The sequence below is a fragment of the Sinohyriopsis cumingii genome, chromosome 4 (assembly GCF_028554795.1).
Source record: "Sinohyriopsis cumingii isolate HCF-2022 chromosome 4, ASM2855479v2, whole genome shotgun sequence".
In the NCBI taxonomy this organism is placed as follows: Eukaryota; Metazoa; Mollusca; class Bivalvia; order Unionida; family Unionidae; genus Sinohyriopsis; species Sinohyriopsis cumingii.
The window spans coordinates 22,642,420-22,661,919 of record NC_142964.1 but is presented as its reverse complement, the minus strand read 5'-3'; the positions used below and the strand labels follow the sequence as shown (position 1 = coordinate 22,661,919).

The 19,500-nt window shown below is 34.3% G+C and overlaps 1 protein-coding gene across 1 annotated transcript in view; it reads left to right on the top strand.

Moving 5' to 3' along the window:
* LOC149800805 (serine incorporator 5-like) overlaps positions 1 to 19,500 on the top strand; it is a 102,130-nt gene that overhangs the window by 45,238 nt on the left and 37,392 nt on the right. The window contains exon 9 of the mRNA XM_089954797.1: positions 15,859 to 15,938. Within this exon, the coding sequence (XP_089810923.1) occupies positions 15,859 to 15,938 (80 nt within the window). The remainder of the gene's footprint in view (positions 1 to 15,858; positions 15,939 to 19,500) is intronic.

Here is a 19,500-nt window from a genome sequence, read left to right as displayed (position 1 = left end):
AAAAGGTTTTGAATATTGTTTTGAGCATTGCTTTGATCATTGGCTTGACATACAGGCCCTGGCTGAGATGTCTTGATATTACTAATTTATACAAACAATTGGAAGACATGTAGAACCAGATTTTTAAAAAAATTGGTTTTAACAAGCTTGTATGCAAGTCACAAGTTTTAACAGGTTTGTAAGTCCTAAATTTAACAAGCTTGCATGCAATCACAAGTTTTAACAGGTTTGTAAGTCCTACATTTAACAAGCTTGCATGCAAGTCACAAGTTTTAACAGGTATGTAAGTCTTAAATTTAACAAGCTTGTATACAAGGCCTAAGTTTTAACAAGCTTGTATACAAGTCCTAAGTTGTAACAATCTTGTATGCAAGTCATAAGTTGTAACAAGGTTGTACACAACTCCTAAGCTGCAACAAGCTTGTAAATCCTAAGTTTTAACAAGTTAGTATACAAGTTATATGTTATAACAAGTTAGTATGCAAGTCCTAAGTTTCCACAAGCTTGTATACAAGTCTGGAGTGCAGAATTACTATGCTTATTATGTCATTTTCTGTTATTTAGCCAATGCTCCTAGGCTGTTTTGCACAATTTTCATTAACTTAAATCATGACACCATTTATTTAGTGGCAGAGATGAAGCTATTTTTAGGTCACACTGATGTATTCTATAAATACTAGTTACGTGGCCATGCCAAGATTGTTAACATAATTAAGATCTTGATAGCCTAGTGATGATACTAATAATAGCACAGTGACAATACCAATGAGAGCCCAGTGGCTTTACCAATGAGAGCCTAGTGAGAAAACCAATGAGAGCCCAGTGACAAAACCCATGATAGCCCAGTGCCAATCCCAGTGATATGTGACAATACCAATGATAGCCCAGTGACAATACCAATGAGAGCCCAGTGACAAAACCAATGATAGCCCAGTGAAAATGCCAGTGATATGTGACAATACCAATGAGAGCCCAGTGACAAAACCATTGATAGCCCAATGGCTTTACCAATGAGAGCCCAGTGACAAAACCAATGATAGTAGCCCAGTGCCAATGGCAGGGATATGTGACAATACCAATAATAGCCCAGTGGCTTTACCAAAGATAGCCCAGTGACAAAACCAATGATATCCCAGTGGCTTTACCAATGATAGCCCAGTGACAAAACCAATGATAGTAACCCAGTGCCAATGGCAGGGATATGTGACAATACCAATAATAGCCCAGTGGCTTTACCAAAGATAGCCCAGTGACAAAACCAATGATAGCCCAGTGATTTTACCAGTGATAGTCCAGTGGCAAAACCTATGATAGCCCAGTGGTGAAACCAATGATAGCCCACTGACAATACCAATGATAGCCCAGTGGCAATACCAGTGGTAATCCAATGACAATACCAGTGATAGCCCAGTGCCAATGCCAGTGATAGTTGGCAATACCAATGATGGCCCAGTGGCTTTACCAATGATAGCCCAGTGGCAATACTAATGATAGCAAAATGGCAATACTAATAATAGCCCAGTGTCAGTACCAATAATAGCCCTTTGTCAGTACCAATGATAGCTCAGTGGCAATGCTAATGATAGCCAGGTGACAAGACCAATGATAACACAATAACAATACCAATGATAGCCCAGTGGTGAAACCAATGATAGCCCAGTGGCAATACAAATGAGAGCCCAGTGACAAAACCAATGATAGCCCAGTGACAATGCCAGTGATATGTGACAATACCAACGAGAGCCCAGTGACAAAACCAATGATAGCCCAGTGGCTTTACCAATGATAGCCCAGTGACAAAACCAATGATAGTAGCCCAGTGCCAATGGCAGGGATATGTGACAATACCAATAATAGCCCAGTGGCTTTACCAAAGATAGCCCAGTGACAAAACCAGTGATAGCCCAGTGGTTTTACCAGTGATAGTCCAGTGGCAAAACCTATGATAGCGCAGTGGTGAAACCAATGTACCAATGATAGCCCAGTGGTAATCCAATGACAATACCAATGATAGCCCAGTGCCAATGCCAGTGATAGTTGGCAATACCAATGATAGCCCAGTGGCAATACTAATGATAGCAAAATGGCAATGCTAATAATAGCCCAGTGTCAGTACCAATAATAGCCCTTTGTCAGTACCAATGATAGCTCAGTGGCAATACCAATGATAGCCAGGTGACAACACCAATGATAACACAATAACAATACCAATGATAGTCCAGTGGTGAAACCATTGATAGCCCAGTGGCAATACCAATGATAGCCCAGTGGTGAAACCAATGATAGCCCAGTGGCAATACTAATGATAGCAAAATGGTAATGCTAATAATAGCCCAATGTCAGTACCAAAAATAGCCCATTGTTAATACCAGTGATAGCTCAGTAGCAATACCAATGATAGCCCAGTGGCAATGACAGTGATACCCAGGTGACAATACCAATGATAACACAGTAACAGTACCAGTGATAGCCCAGTGGCAATGCCAGTGATACCCAGGTGACAATACCAATCATAGCCCAGTGGCAATACCAATGATAACACAGTAACAGTACCAGTGATAGCCCAGTGGCAATGCCAACGATACCCAGGTGACAATACCAATGATAGCCAAATGGCAATACCTTGATGGTTGGTGACAAAGATTGGAAATGTTTGCAAATTTTGATACTTTTAAAATGCTAAATGTGTGTAGACTGTGGGACTATTCAATTTAAATGTGAATAATTCAAATTTGTATGACTCAGTAAATTTCTTAAAAGTCTTTAGAATTGTTACCTTGACATGCCCATCTTTGTGCATAAATAATCTTATGTGCGGCATGTACATGTTTGGATTTTGTGTTGTAACTAGCATCAGATTGGATGTTATGTTGTCTCAGTCACTGTTTGTCATGGCACCAGTCCACAGTACTCATAATAAGCATTACATATCATGAGTGAATTTTGATGGTCCCCAGAATTTTCTTATAAAGAGCCATTGCTGTAATTATTATTGATTAGTGTGGATTCCATTTAATTGTATTGTATTTAATTGTATGGGGTACCAGTATTTTGTTGGTCTCTATGAACCATAAACTTGAAGTCTTTCAAATATTCCCATAATAGGTGATGTCTGTTAGGCAGATGCTGCAGAGTATCAATTGATGAAAATGATTAACATGAAGATGGTAAGCTCTCAAAGCAAAGGCGTGAATTCAAAGTTGCATAGAAATCTTAAAATACTCCTGAAGATAAATTAATTCACTGTAATTTAAGGTCCATACAGTTTGATAAACACCCCAGCAAACAGAGTTTGATTGGGAAGCATACTTGATTCAGCTTGTCCATCCATCCATCTGTCTGTTGATCACTCTTTTATTTACATAATATCTCCTGGACCCATAAAGGTATCTTCTTGAAAACCTAGGGGATTTTGTCTCATGAACAGAAACTGTGTCTTGTGGAAAATAGTCTGTTGAACATTTTAAGAGCCCCCCATTATAAATTTTATCTTTCCATTTGTCACATTCTTCCAGTGAATATCTCCTGGGATATCTTCCTGAAACTTGCTATATGTTTGTACCAAGGCAAGAATTTGTGTCCCATATAAGATTTAGCTGTCAGATCAGTATGTGTTTTAATTCAGATTGTTTCCATCCATCTATCACACTTTTCAATTAATATATCCAAAAGCATCTGTCATGGTTTAATGAAGAGTGTAGATTGTACGAGACATTACTTTTTGAGTAACGGAGAGACAATTCTATAAGCAGTATTTTTTGAGGAAGGGAATACCATTTTATAAGCAATACTTTTTGAGTAAATGAAGAGACTATTCTATAAGCAATACTTTTTGAGTAACGGGAGACTATTCTGTAACCAATATTTTTTTTTATTAAGGTGCAGACTATTCTATAAGCAATGCTTTTATATTAAGGGGAGACTATTCTATAAGCAATACTTTTTGAGTAGAGGAAGACTATTCAGTTAGCAGTACTTTTTGAGTAAGGGAGAAACTATTCTATAAGCAATACTTTTTTAGTAAGGGGAGACTATTCTATGGACAGTACTTTTCTAGTAAGGGAAGAACATTCTGTAAGCAATACTTTTTGAGTAAAGGAGAGACTATCCTATAAGCAATACTTTTTCAGTCAAGGAAGACTATTCTATAAGCAGTACTTTTCTAGCAAAGGGGAGACTATTCTATAGGGAATACTTTTTGAGTAAGGGAGAAACTGTTCTCTAAGCAATACTTTTTGAGTAAAGGAGAGACTATCCTATAAGCAATACTTTTTGCATAAAGGAAGACTATTCTATAAGCAATACTTTTTGAGTACGGGAAGACTTTTTTATAAGCAATTTTTTTTTAATAAGGGAAGACTATTTTATAAGCAATACTTTTTGAGTAAGGGAAGACTATACTATAAGCAATGTTTGAGTAAGGAAGAGACTATTCTATAAGCAATGCTTTTCTAATAATGGAAGACTATTTTATAGGCTATACTTTTTTAGTAAGGGAAGACTATTCTATAATCAATATTTTTTTGAGTGAATAAAGACTATTCTATAAGCAATAATTTTTGAGTAAGGGAAAACTATTCTATAAGTAATATTTTTGGAGTAAGGGAAAACTATTCTATAAGCAATACATTTTGAGTAAGGGAAGACTATTCTATAAGCAATACTTTTTGAGTAAGGGAGAGACTATTCTAAAAGCGATATTTTTTGAGTAAGGGAAAACTATTCTATAAGCAATACTTTTTGAGTAAGAGAAGACTATTTTATAATTAATATTCTTGATTAGAGGAAGACTATTCTGTAAGCAATACTTTTTGAGTAAAGGAAGACTATTCTATAAGCAATATTTTTTGAGTAAGTGAGAGACTATTCTAAAGCAATACTTTTCAAGTAAGGGAAGACTATTCTATAAGCAATACTTTTCAAGTAAGGGAAGACTATTCTGTAAGCAATACTTTTTGAGTAAAGGTAGACTATTCTATAAGCAATATTTTTTGAGTAAGTGAGAGACTATTCTATAAGCAATACTTTTTGAGTAAAGGAAGACTATTCTATAAGCAATATTTTTTGAGTAAGTGAGAGACTATAAGCAATGCTTTTCTAGTAAGGGAAGACTATTCTATAAGCAATACTTTTCGAGTAAGGGGGACTCTATAAGCAATACTTTTTGAGTAAGGGAAGATTATTCTATAAGCAAGACTTTTATAGTTGGGGGAGACTATTCTATAAGCAATACTCTTCTAGTAAAGGAGAGACTATCCTATAAGCAATACTTTTTGCATAAAGGAAGACTATTCTATAAGCAATACTTTTTGAGTATTGAGAGACTATTATATAAGCAATACTTTTCAAGGAAGGATGAGACTATTCTATGAGCAAATAACATATAACGCTTGGACTTCCATTTAAACATAGATGTCAGTCTCTGTTCCTTTTGTAGAATATGATAGTGATATATGCAGAATGCTCTTTATTTCTATGTTTATTCTTACTGAAAGGTCAGGATCATGCAAAAATTTATGTTATTTGATACCGAACACAATCTAGGTCGTGATCAGGTAGTTTGAAACGTTTACATAATTGGATATCCTTTACCCAGATCTTCCTCAAGTGTTTTTGTATTCTCCTCTTTGGTCTTACCTACATATTATTTGCCATATATGTGACAGGTGAGTAAATATACATTGTCGTGTGTGGTACAATCACGTCTTAACTTGGAAGTTTATTTCAGGTTATGTAAGTGCTTTTAAAGAGTTTTCAATAATTAACCCTTGTACTAAGAATTTTTCTGGCCCATAGAAAAGCTGTTTCTTGCTCATCTGCTCTATTTGATGTGTGGTTAAATGTCAGACTGGTTAGGTCTTTTTTAGAGATTTTGTGTAAGATACATAGGTGCCAACCCTCACGAATTTGGTGTGAATTTCTCGACTTTTTGAGCGATTCACGGATTCACGCCACAAGCCAAAAATTCACGAATTCTCCAATCCTTAATTATTTTAAATCTTTAATAAAATAACCGATTTCCTGTTAAGCGCTAGTTGTGATATTCGCAGTTGCCGAAACGGTCTTGGTACTGGTGGTCGCGATATTAGTAGATCTACAGCCGATTAGTACAGTTGGCCCGGTAGCAAGCATTTTAGCCTATTTTAATCTGTATAAGAGTAGCTTTACAAATGCTTTTGAGAGAAACTTGGGCCTAACCGGAATTTTGCTCCACGCATGCATCACCAACACTGATTTGAGATCCGTTCAGCATTGCATGTAAGATCTTGAAAAATCGCATGTAAGATCTTGAAAATGTCTTCACCACCAAGGAAAAAGAAATGTATTACTCAAAAAATGAAGTTTAATTTGGAATATATCAAAAATTGGCCATGCATTCTGCCATTAAACATTGATATTCATCATGCTTTTTGCACTCAGTGTGCCATTGCAGAGATGATGTGAGGAAGCACGTCGGTTGCAAAAAACACGTAGAAGTTGGGAAAATTAAGAATTCGCAGATTTCAGCTCTGGAATATTTTAAACCATTGGCGGAAGACCTGCAAGCTACCAGCACTGAAGCATTATTTGTGAGTTTTCTTGTCGAACACATTCTACCTTTATCAGCTGGAGACCATGCTAAACATTTGTTCTGACAAATGTTCCCAGACTCGAAAATCGCTTCCAAATTTTCCTGCGGAAGAACCAAAAGTGCTGCAGCTCCTGTGCATTCCTCACAGCAACAGTGACAGCAAAAGAGTATTTTCTGTAGTGAGGAAAAATAAGACAGACTTTAGGGCCTCCTTAGCTGCAGAAAATTTGTCAGCAATTTTAGTCACCAAGATCAACCAGCAGGCAAGAAGTCTGAACTGTTTAGAAAACAAATTTGCGATGAAGCAGTTGAGGAAGTTCAAGTCTGCCACAGTATCATGTCTTGATAAATAAATATTTCTCCATATATGTAGTGTTTTAATTTTATATTGTGAACTTGATATAGTGTAGTATTGATGGTCAGAGTGGATGGAGTGGTCAGAGTGGATGGAGTTACTGTCATGGTATTTTTCACGAATTTATGTCCAAATTCATGACTTTTTATCCCTATTTTCACTAATTTTGAGCCTGGAAGGTTGGCAGCTGTGAAGATATTGTTCCATGAGGACTCAAATTCTGTGCAATTCACAAATGTTGGTGGCAAGTTGATCTCAAGACCTTACAGTTTTGCCTTTGTGTTTGTACTGTTGGATGTAGTCAGCTACTTTTTTCTAATTTGACATGCTTGGATAGGATTTACCTTTTTTCTTAATTGACATGCATTGATAGGATTTACCTTTTATCAAATTTGAAATGCTTGGATAGGATTTACCTTTTTCTAATCCTTTTATCAAATTTAAAATGCTTGGATAGGATTTACCTTTTTCTAATTTGATATGCATGGATAGGATTTACCTTTTTTCTAATTTGACATGCTTGGATAGGATTTACATTTTTTCTAATTTGACATTCTTGGATAGGATTTACCTTTTTTCTAATTTGACATGCTTAGGTAGGATTTACCTTTTTTCTAATTTGACATTCTTGGATAGGATTTACCTTTTATCTAATTTGACATGCTTGGATAGGATTTACCTTTTTTCTAATTTGACATTCTTGGATAGGGTTTGCTTTTTTCTAATTTGACATGCTTGGATAGGATTTTCCTGGTCACCGTGTAAAAAACTAGTCTGGCTATCAAGTAGCAAATGCTTTTTGACATTGATTGAACAGTTCATCTAGTTTTCTTTTCTTGCTGTTAGTGACATCGCTTTTAATGTCAAATTTTGTTGAAGTGCTAATGCTGTCCCACAGAGACTAGATAGAAGTGCTAAAGCCATCCCACAGAGACTAGATTGAAGTGCTGAAGCTGTCCCACAGAGACTAGGTAGAAGTGCTAAAGCTGTCCCACAGAGACTAGATAGAAGTGCTAAAGCTGTCCCACAGAGACTAGATAGAAGTGCTGATGTAATCCTATAGTGGCTCATTGTGCTTTTCTATGTATATATGGGATCTAGTAAATTGACATCCTTCAGAGAGTCACTTTTACTTCCAGTTTAGTGAAGACTGGTTGAAAAAACTGTCTGCAGGAAAGTGGAGGCTCTCCCTCCAATCTGCTGGAATGGTCTAGTAAAACAAAGCAAAACAGAAAACTAGATGACCCAGTTAGTGAATGCCAAGAAGATAAGCATTTGCCATTTCCTGACCACATGCACCCTCAAATATACTTCCTCTATACCATATATTAACACTTTATTTACTCACCTGTCCCACATGTGACCTCAAATACACTTCTACTGTACCATATATTAACACTTTATTTACTCACCTGTCCCACATGCAACCTCAAATGTACTTCCTCTATACCATATATTAACACTTTATTTACTCACCTGTCCCACATGCAACCTGAAATATACTTCTACTGTACCATATATTAATACTTAATTTACTCACCTGTCCCACATGCAATAGATAATATGTAGGTGAGACCAAAAGGGAATTTCAAGTGAGAATAAAAGAATACCGTAGGGTTATGTGCAAAAAGACGGATACCCAAGTATCTAAACACTTAAACCTGCCTGACCACAACCTAGATTGTTTTCAGTATTAAATAATATAATTATAATAATACAATTATTTTGTTTGACCCAGATGTTTTATTAGGAAAATGAAGTGTAAAAATAGAGAATATTTTTAGATAAACCAGTAACACGCTCTACAATAGGGATATGAATTGACATCTGTCTTTAAATAGGAGTCCGGCATTTTGTTTTATTTGTTATTTTCCTACCATGATAAAATGGATGTTTAGATCCCATTGTTTTTTGCTGGAATTTTTAACTGACATAGAGGAGCTACACTCTTCCCATAACCAACCTTGCTGTGAGGCTGATGTCATATACCATAGCATCACCTTTTATCATAATGACAGCAAAGGTCTACAGCAGGAAGGAAGAAATAAATAAAGATATAGAGAAATACCTGATTGATCATCCACCAATGATGAGCAAATATTCTGTAACAGTAACTAAAGGTTTAGGTCAACGAAATTAAAGATATCACTCCAGGTAAACCCACCTGCATATATTACAAACAATATAGGGAGATAATTCATCACTCATCTGAATGATGCTGATTCTTTGAAAAATGGAATAATCAGTATGCTAATAAGGTAATTTCATTTGAGAACATATTCAAACCAACAATTGGTGGACAATAGAACCAATGAAAATTCAAATGAAATCATCCAGTTCAAACCAATGCAGCTTGCTCCATCGATATGGTCATTTTTACCATTGTCAGGTGGGAAACAGATATTGTGTATGTAAACCCTGTGAACGGTCTAACAGTCCAACAAATAACCAGGTTACATCAGCAGCATGATTCTCCATAGATTCCTAAACAACTATGATCCTATACAACTCCGCTGTGGTTTTGAGCTCTTGTTTTCATATTTTATAAATATTTGCTGTCGCTGACAGAATGTAATTTTTTTTATTACATTATTACATACTTAAGTGTGAATAATAGAAAATTATTAATAAAATATTTTTCAAATTTTATTATTTCCTATATTTTTATATTTGAAAAATGTATATCAAATATATTTTACATGTGAACCTAAAAGACTTACTTCATTCCATGTGACATTTGATTGTGTGTGCATATAGACGTTATACTTGTAGGAAGAAAAACGGGCAGTTTTTGAGCTTAAATAGAATCTGCATTACCTTTCAGGCATTGAAATTATTTCCTGCTGAAGATATTTGACTTGCCACCATTTGCTTCTATACAAAGTTGTGTCCATTTAACAACTGTGAAAACAGTGTTAAAAATCTCAATTGGACTTGCTTTTGCTATAAAAATGGATAAAATGGTTTACAAAATGTCAAACATTTAATTTATTGCAACATGTTAGACTATCCCAAACCTACCATTCTCTCAGATCACTGATATTTTTTATCACAACCAAAATAAATGCAATTGAAATTGAGGTGAACTTAGAAAAAGGAGTGAGGCCATATGCAGAAGAATCAATTTAATCTTCAAAACCATGATTCAGAAGCAAGTGTGGCATGTAATAAAATTAAAATTTTCATTTCCTGCATGAATACCAACTATATTTCATTTTATGGTACAAAAAATGTCATTTTAACCTATTGCTAAATATTATATCTTCAGTACCATGCAATGAAATATATCTGGTACTGGTGTTAAGTATATTTGATTTAATTTATATTTGATTTAATTTAATTGTTTGTTTGTTAGTTTTCCATTTTTTTTTCCATTGCATGTTTCTGTAATGTACCATATTTCTTGTATTTTTTGTACCTTTTAATTTTTTGTACACAATACAGTTATCAAAATAATAATTATTTCAGTGTATCATAATTTTTCGTACATCACTTTGTATTTTTCGAAAAAAATCCATGAAATTATTGGACATAAAATTTCTACTAAGAAGATTTATGTTTGCAAAAGAGATCAGATATAGTATATTGCCATTTTCTTTTTACAAAAATTAATAATTAATTGTTGGTAAAAAAAATACAATGATTGATGCATAAGCAGGGGTGCCCACAGCACAAATCAAGGGGGTCATGTGCCCCAGCCCAAAACATCAGACTGCAAAAATAAATATATATATATATATATATATATATATATATATATATATATATTCCACGAAGTTTAATCATGCAAATGAAGCTGAAAATATGTCACAAGATTCTGTTCAAAATGCTTAGCAAATGTTACCTTTAGTTTCAGACTGCTTACTATACTAACTCTCCTGGCCGTGACTGACTGACCTCTCCCCTCTGCTTGCAAAAAATCCTGCAGGCACCCATGTGCATAAGCTCTCTTATTGTCATTACAGTATCTACTGGTGTTTATTAACAAATGGACAAAGGACTTCACAGACCATACCTTTAAATATTATTGTTAATTAGTCCTTATTAAGTCCATTACCTTAACAAAACACCATGTGCATTTTAAAATGAGTTCAGAAGACCTTTGATGTTTTCTTATCCATCTAAAATTACATCTCAGTACATGCTAAAGTGAAGACCTCAGACCATTGGTCAACTAGTTTTATTGTTTCATTATAGTCATAAAGCATAAAATATAAAAACCTAGTCATTTTCTATAGTAAATATGAAAGTCACGAACTCCATTAAATCAATTTGTATATATACATATACTATCTTTTAAGTACTTGTTCTGTTTTGACTTGGATATAATTAACGTTTTATTGCAAATCTATTCTGTGATATACCCCACTATTATCTTTATTGGCGAGTTTGAATGATAAGTAATGCGTATGATTGCTTGTCCTTATAATATCTGCTGTATGGACAACGGCTTCAATAGCACATTGACAGATTTTCATTTCCCTAAAGAGAGCCTCAATTCCCTACTGGCAGCCTCACTGATTTGACCTCTTCTGTTGATTCTTGCACTCAATGTGGTTTCAACTGGAATAACCCAAAGCATGTTTAATTTCCATGTAAATAACACTGCATAGCCACATGGTTGTTGTGACAATGTACATCTTAATTAAAATAAGAATGAATTGTTGATTTAGCAGTGTTTATTGATAATGGAATATAATAGGGTCTTAATACATGATTATCACAATTGTCAGGTAACAGTCTATTTTTTTCTCTTTGCAAATGCTACAAATAAAAACCACCCTGAATAAATAGTCTTGTACACTGAAAAAATTTTGTTTCATCTCTCCCTCTCTCTCTCTCTCTCTCTCTCTCTCACATACGCGCTCATGCTCACATGTGTTAACTAAAACGTGATTTCAGGTTCTTTATTTTTTTTTTTATTGCATTTTGATAATGAGATTATTGATGCTGTAAAAGTACAAGTTGCACTTTATTTCTTGACAGTGTGGTCTCATATTGTTGCATACAATTTACCAATAAATAATACCCATAACTAATACATGTTCAAACCATCTTAATCATTTTGCCAACATTACACAACATAACAGCTACATATGCTCTAAATGTAGACGAGCTTGCACACTGAGACATAATCCTCTCTCTCTCTCATTCACTAATAACAACAAAAATATTTGAGTACTTTTATTTTTATTGTAATTAGATTCTTGAGTTGAGAGCAGAATGAGACAGAAAATATACGTTTACTTTGTACATTTGTATCATTAGGTTGTCGAGTAGTGTGTGTTCCGTAGAACTTGTTCCGGTATAATCCGTTTAGTTTTCGTACATGGTCAGTACCACCAAATGATAATTATTTATTTTACATATAATTTTTCATACACTGAAATTAATAATTATTTGTTCATGTATGAAAAATAACATGAAATATGGTAAATTTGTTTACTGGATTTGGTATTGTCTAGAATATAGTTCAGTTCTGACTGATTTTTTTAAATTTTTGATGTAAACAACTTTATAGAGACATTGTATCTATTGCTGACCTAGTTCCTGGCCTTGATTCAGAAATCAGTGACAGTTGTAGTAAACAGTTTCTTTTTTTTTTTAATTCTTTCTCAGAGTAAGATTCATAAAGTGTAATCAAGACCATACTTGGAGTATGTGACAAATAACATGTGTTTATTGTTACAAACTTTTGGTTTTCCCAGCAGGATGAACTCTTGACCTCGATCTGAGAATTTGTTTTGCATTGTAGTTAGACTTATTATTAATGTTTTGTAAATATACTTTTTCCTTGCATCATATGATGCCTACATTGCTTGCGCGGCACATGCATGATACATGTTACCGCACACGACTGTAGATAATTATTTGGATTTTCAATAACTCTATGATGTTGTCTTAGTCAAACATTACCGTGCCTCTTGTCTCTATAGTCAACCACTATACTGACATTTCTCTTTATAGTCAAACACTATAATGACATTTTTCTTGTAGTCAAATACTATAATGACATTTCTCTAATAGTCAAACACTTTCCATTCACCAGGTCAACCATTCCTAACACTAACCTCTTAATGCTGAGTGCCAAGCGAGGCAGCTGTTAGTAACATTTTTGTAAGTCTTTGGTATGACTGGGCTGGGGATCGAACCCACGACCTCCCGCATCTGAGGTGGATGCTCTTACCACTAGGCCACCGGAGCGGTGTCATAAGCCATACACACTTGGTGAATTAAACCAAAAGTATGATAAAACAATGCAAGCATATAATATAATATTGAACATGTTTTGCAAAACTGAACATTAATTTGAACTGAAAATAATGTAACTCACCCAGCTCATTGGCTCAAACTAGGCAAAACATAATGGTGATCCCACCCCGACAGCTAAACATACAAAGAGCTTCCCTCTAATGGCTGTCCCAGTCAAGATCCCTAAGTAATATATATAGTCACATGCGGTAACATATATTATTCACATGTGACACAAGCAATGTATGCATCACATGATGCAAGGAAAAGGTATATTTACAAAAATACTATGGTGTGCCAAACATGTCACCTTAATAATACTGGAATCTGTGGTGGTCTAGCCAACCATATCAGGTATTTCATTACAGAAGGAATTGTCATTCATGACTTAACACTTGACAAGTCCAGGTGTTTTATGTTGTGTCCAATTTGGGCTTAATATTTTATTTTCTTCAAATTTTTTGGAATTCAAGTAATTGTTTTCCCTGGAAATACTAGTGCTCTAAATTTATTCTTGGACAAGGACATTATCAAAATTTAAACAGAATTCAAAAACTGGAATAATATTTTCTGTGATTCAACAAGAGACTGTTGACACTGCAGCACTTTCCAGGTTACAACAAATGTCATCATCTTCCATTTTGGATTTCATTGGGTTTCGAACTCAGTTCATTTAGGACTTTTTATTACTAGGACTTCTAATTTTTAATTCTTGGATTAATTTTGGATTTGATACATAAAACTGTAAGTTCTTTTTCTCATTTTTACCTTGTTTTTCTAGGGAAATAAATTGTTTGTTAAATTTTACAAACCTTGTTTTCTTCACTCTTTTCTGTTATGTTTTATACGAACCTAAACATGTAACACTAATGTAGGAAGAGATAATATTCTCTGTATATGATTTTTCAATAAATAAACTGAGAGAAATGTTTAGCCATCATCCCTCCCCATAAAACCGAATATATTTTATTGTTGTCACTGATGACAGTTGAATCCGTACTGTGTTAAATGATAATATCATTTGAACTGTGTGCATCAGTTGTTTGTGATATTATTGCCTGCTTATGTGATATGGTCCAAAAAATGCTTGTACCAACTGCATTGGTTGCTTGGAGGAAGGTATATAAACCTTGCACAGACAACACTCATTGGTCAGTTGAACCAATATACTAACTTTTCCCACGAGTGAGTTAAAAGGATAACAATCAGTCAGTAACCAGCTGTGACCAGACAACTCCAGCATCTGGTAGGGAATGTCTCCACTTTCCTTCAGGAGGTATTGTGTAAACAGTTGCTTACTGACAGATCTAGTTGGTTATCATTGTTATAACAAAGTATTCTTCAATTGCTTACTGACAGATCTAGTTGGTTATCATTGTTATAACAAAGTATTCTTAGTATAAATTTATCACTGGGGCTCAAGGAGGGTATTTATTACAGGAAGGAATTCTGAAAAACAGAATTCATTATGGTAAGGGACCACAGTTTTCTTTTAAACTGGAAGGTTAACAGAAGTATGTAACAACTGTAACTATAGTTGTTGTCATGTCAAATGTCATGCTAATGCATGGACAGACTGTTGACATAGTTTTTTTTATGTCAAATGTCTTGCTAATGCATGGACAGACTGTAGCTATAGTTGTTGTTATTTCAAATGTCATGCTAATGCATAGACAGCCTTCAGCTATAGTTGTTATGTCAAATGTCATGCTAATGCATGGACAGACTGTAGCTATAGTTGTTATGTCAGATGTCATGCTAATGCATGGATACACTGTAGCTATAGTTGTTATGTCAAATGTCATGCTAATGCATGGATAGACTGTAGCTATAGTTGTTATGTCAAATGTCATGCTAATGCATGGACAGACTGTAGCTTTAGTTGTTATGTCAGATGTCATGCTAATGCATGGATACACTGTAGCTATAGTTGTTATGTTAAATGTCATGCTAATGCATGGACAGACTGTAGCTATAGTTGTTATGTCAAATGTCATGCTAATGCATGGACAGACTGTAGCTATAGTTGTTGTATGTCAAATACCATGCTAATGCATGGACAGACTGTAGCCATAGTTTTTTTTATGTCAAATGTATTGCTAATGCATGGACAGACTGTAGCTATAGTTGTTGTTAAGTCAAATGTCTTGCTAATGCATGGACAGGCTCTAACTATAGTTGCTGTTATGTCAGATGGCATGGTAGTTGCATCAGCAAATAATTGTACTGCTTTGCCAGATGATTTCAGATATGTAACATTGTTGATGTTAACAAACTGATCATCATTTTTAAGTGTATTTGAAGGTCCAAAATGAATTTTCATCAAATCCACTCATTTGTAAGGGTGAGGTTTCATATATATGTTATGCAGCAGTAATTAGCTGTACACCTAGAGTCAGATGTTCTTTTTCATAAAGAAAGTTCTTATTTTCTGCACACACAAGAGAGACACCCAAACAACGAGCCCAAAACAAGATTCATACTCTTTATAGATGGCATTAATTTGTAGCCCAAAACGATAGCAGTAAGAAAATAAGGTGGTAGGTTTATTTTCATGCATGTCAAAAACAGTCAAGATGATTTTATATTCAAGAGCATTAGACTCGTGCAAGTTTTTGGAATTTTATTAAGACTTTTTGTTTCAAAAGCTAATTATGTTTTGTATTTTCTGTTTTGACAGTTTCTGTTATTGAAACCTTCCAAGTACAAGTTTCTCGCCAGATTGCAGAAGAAAAGGGTACTGGTAAAACTGTTGAAGAGGTATGTATTATTTTTAATTTTCTACCACAAAGACATAGAGTTTTTTAACATACATCCAACCTAATGTAAGCTCACTTTTTTCTCTTCATAAAGTGAATTGTATCATGGTGTGATATCCATCCATTTGCCTTGTTTGGTTTCTATACAAATTTATGTTAGTTCTTTATCATGTACAGTGACCAGGCAATGTAGATGGTTTGCATTTTGGATATGGGAAAAGCCTGTTGATTTGGGGTTTCTGCCCTATAACTTGAACTATAGATCACAGATGTGGATCAAACTTTCAGAATGGCTTACATTTGGGCTGAGGAAGAGAAGGTGAAAGGTCATGGGCACAGAGACTGAAAGATTGAAAATGGTTTCCACAGGGTAACTTTTATTCTGGACCATGTATCTTGATTAGACTTTGTGGATAGGTTGCATTTGGAGTAAGAAAGAAACCAATTAATTTTGGGGTCATGACTGTAGTTCTAGACCACATACCATGATGAGATTTTGAGGATGGCTTGTACTTAATGTAAGGAAGAACCCTATTGAATTTAGAGTCCTACGGTGAAAGTCATTGTAACTCAGAAGAAAAGTGATTTCTGCACTGTAACTATTGTTCTAGATTAAAAAGTTCTCAGATCAAACCTTGTGGATGGCTTGCACCTGGAAACTTATGGACTCTGTGATCTAAAGGCCAGAAGTGAAGGTCTGAGAAGAAAATAATGGTTTCTGTTTATTACATTTAGTTCTAGACTGATTGCGTTGGCCAAGCCTTGTTGATGGCTTGCACATAGGGCAGGATAGAAAACATTATTTTGTTAACAAATGTTCAAGATCAAGGCTATTCTCACACAAACTAGGAAAGCATTTCTGGAAAAATAAATTAAACATCACATAATGGCACCAAACTTTTAAGAGGATTTGATGATTTAGGAAGAAATGAGCCTCAGAGTTTGGATTACACAGCCAAAAGGTCAGGGTCACTATGATTATAATAAAGACCATTGGTTTTTTGGTATCTTTTTTTTCCTCAATAAAATTAACTTACAGTTTGCCATTTGGACGAGGGAACAACCTATTGATAATGGTGTTAAACAGCCAATATCATGGTGATTGAGACCCATTGGTCAGTACCGTCCAGAAATAGTCCTACCCTTCTAGTACCAAAATTCAAGACTATTGGTTTAATGGTGTTTTAGCAGGGCAGATGGGAATTTTGGGAATTTTTGAACCTGTTTAATTCCAAGCACTGTGTAACAATTATGTCCATATTTTGGGAAAATCCTTGACCAAAACAATTAACATACACAGTGTTTAACATTACTTATGCAAAGGGAGTGTAAGCCTTGGAATGAATTGGTTTGAATCTAAACATAGCCATGCACAGATGTAGTTGAAATCACTTGCAATAAACTTGTTTTTCCAGTGAGACTCACTATATCCTCATTTAAATGCATGGTTGAATTGTTATTTAAAGCAAATTAATGGAGTAACATTTGCAGTTTAAATCACTAAATGTCGGCCAAATAGAAACATAGGATTTTAGATGTTTCTGGTGGCATGCTCTTGCTAAATTCATTAGTATAGGCCAACCTTTGCACACTTATGGAATGTCTTATCCTTCGTCTGTCATTCCAGTGCATTAAATCAGGTTAAATAGCAATCTGCAGAATCAGCTCCTTTTGGTTACTGGCTATAAAACAGAGAAATTCTTAACCTTTTGGTTACTGGCTATAAAACAGAGAAATTCTTAACCTTTTGGTTACTGGCTATAAAACAGAGAAATTCTTAACCTTTTGGTTACTGGCTATAAAACAGAGAAATTCTTAACCTTTTGGTTACTGGCTATAAAACAGAGAAATTCTTAACCTTTTGGTTACTGGCTATAAAACAGAAATTCTTAACCTTTTGGTTACTGGCTATAAAACAGAGAAATTCTTAACCTTTTGGTTACTGGCTATAAAACAGAAATTCTTAACCTTTTGGTTACTGGCTATAAAACAGAAATTCTTAACCTTTTGGTTACTGGCTATAAAACAGAGAAATTCTTAACCTTTTGGTTACTTTCTATAAAACAGAAATTCTTAACCTTTTGGTTACTGGCTATAAAACAGAAATTCTTAACCTTTTGGTTACTGGCTATAAAACAGAGAAATTCTTAACCTTTTGGTTACTGGCTATAAAACAGAGAAATTGTTAACCTTTTGGTTACTGGCTATAAAACAGAAATTCTTAACCTTTTGGTTACTGGCTATAAAACAGAGAAATTGTTAACCTTTTGGTTACTGGCTATAAAACAGAAATTCTTAACCTTTTGGTTACTGGCTATAAAACAGAAATTCTTAACCTTTTGGTTACTGGCTATAAAACAGAGAAATTCTTAACCTTTTGGTTACTGGCTATAAAACAGAAATTCTTAACCTTTTGGTTACTTTCTATAAAACAGAGAAATTCTTAACCTTTTGGTTACTGGCTACAAAACAGAAATTCTTAACCTTTTGGTTACTGGCTATAAAACAGAGAAATTCTTAACCTTTTGGTTACTGGCTATAAAACAAATTCTTAACCTTTTGGTTACTGGCTATAAAACAGAGAAATTCTTAACCTTTTGGTTACAGGCTATAAAACAAATTCTTAACCTTTTGGTTACTTTCTATAAAACAGAGAAATTCTTAACCTTTTGGTTACTGGCTATAAAACAGAGAAATTCTTAACCTTTTGGTTACTTTCTATAAAACAGAGAAATTCTTAACCTTTTGGTTACTGGCTATAAAACAGAGAAATTCTTAACCTTTTGGTTACTTTCTATAAAACAGAGAAATTCTTAACCTTTTGGTTACTGGCTATAAAACAGAGAAATTCTTAACCTTTTGGTTACTGGCTATAAAACATAAATTCTTAACCTTTTGGTTACTGGCTATAAAACAGAAATTCTTAACCTTTTGGTTACTGGCTATAAAACAGAAATTCTTAACCTTTTGGTTACTGGCTATAAAACAGAAATTCTTAACCTTTTGGTTACTGGCTATAAAACAGAGAAATTCTTAACCTTTTGGTTACTGGCTATAAAACAGAGAAATTCTTAACCTTTTGGTTACTGGCTATAAAACAGAGAAATTCTTAACCTTTTGGTTACTGGCTATAAAACAGAAATTCTTAACCTTTTGGTTACTTTCTATAAAACAGAGAAATTCTTAACCTTTTGGTTACTGGCTATAAAACAGAGAAATTCTTAACCTTTTGGTTACTGGCTATAAAACAGAGAAATTCTTAACCTTTTGGTTACTGGCTATAAAACAGAAATTCTTAACCTTTTGGTTACTGGTTATAAAACAGAAATTCTTAACCTTTTGGTTACTGGCTATAAAACAGAGAAATTCTTAACCTTTTGGTTACTGGCTATAAAACAGAGAAATTCTTAACCTTTTGGTTACTGGCTATAAAACAAATTCTTAACCTTTTGGTTACTGGCTATAAAACAGAAATTCTTAACCTTTTGGTTACTGGCTATAAAACAGAAATTCTTAACCTTTTGGTTACTGGCTATAAAACAGAGAAATTCTTAACCTTTTGG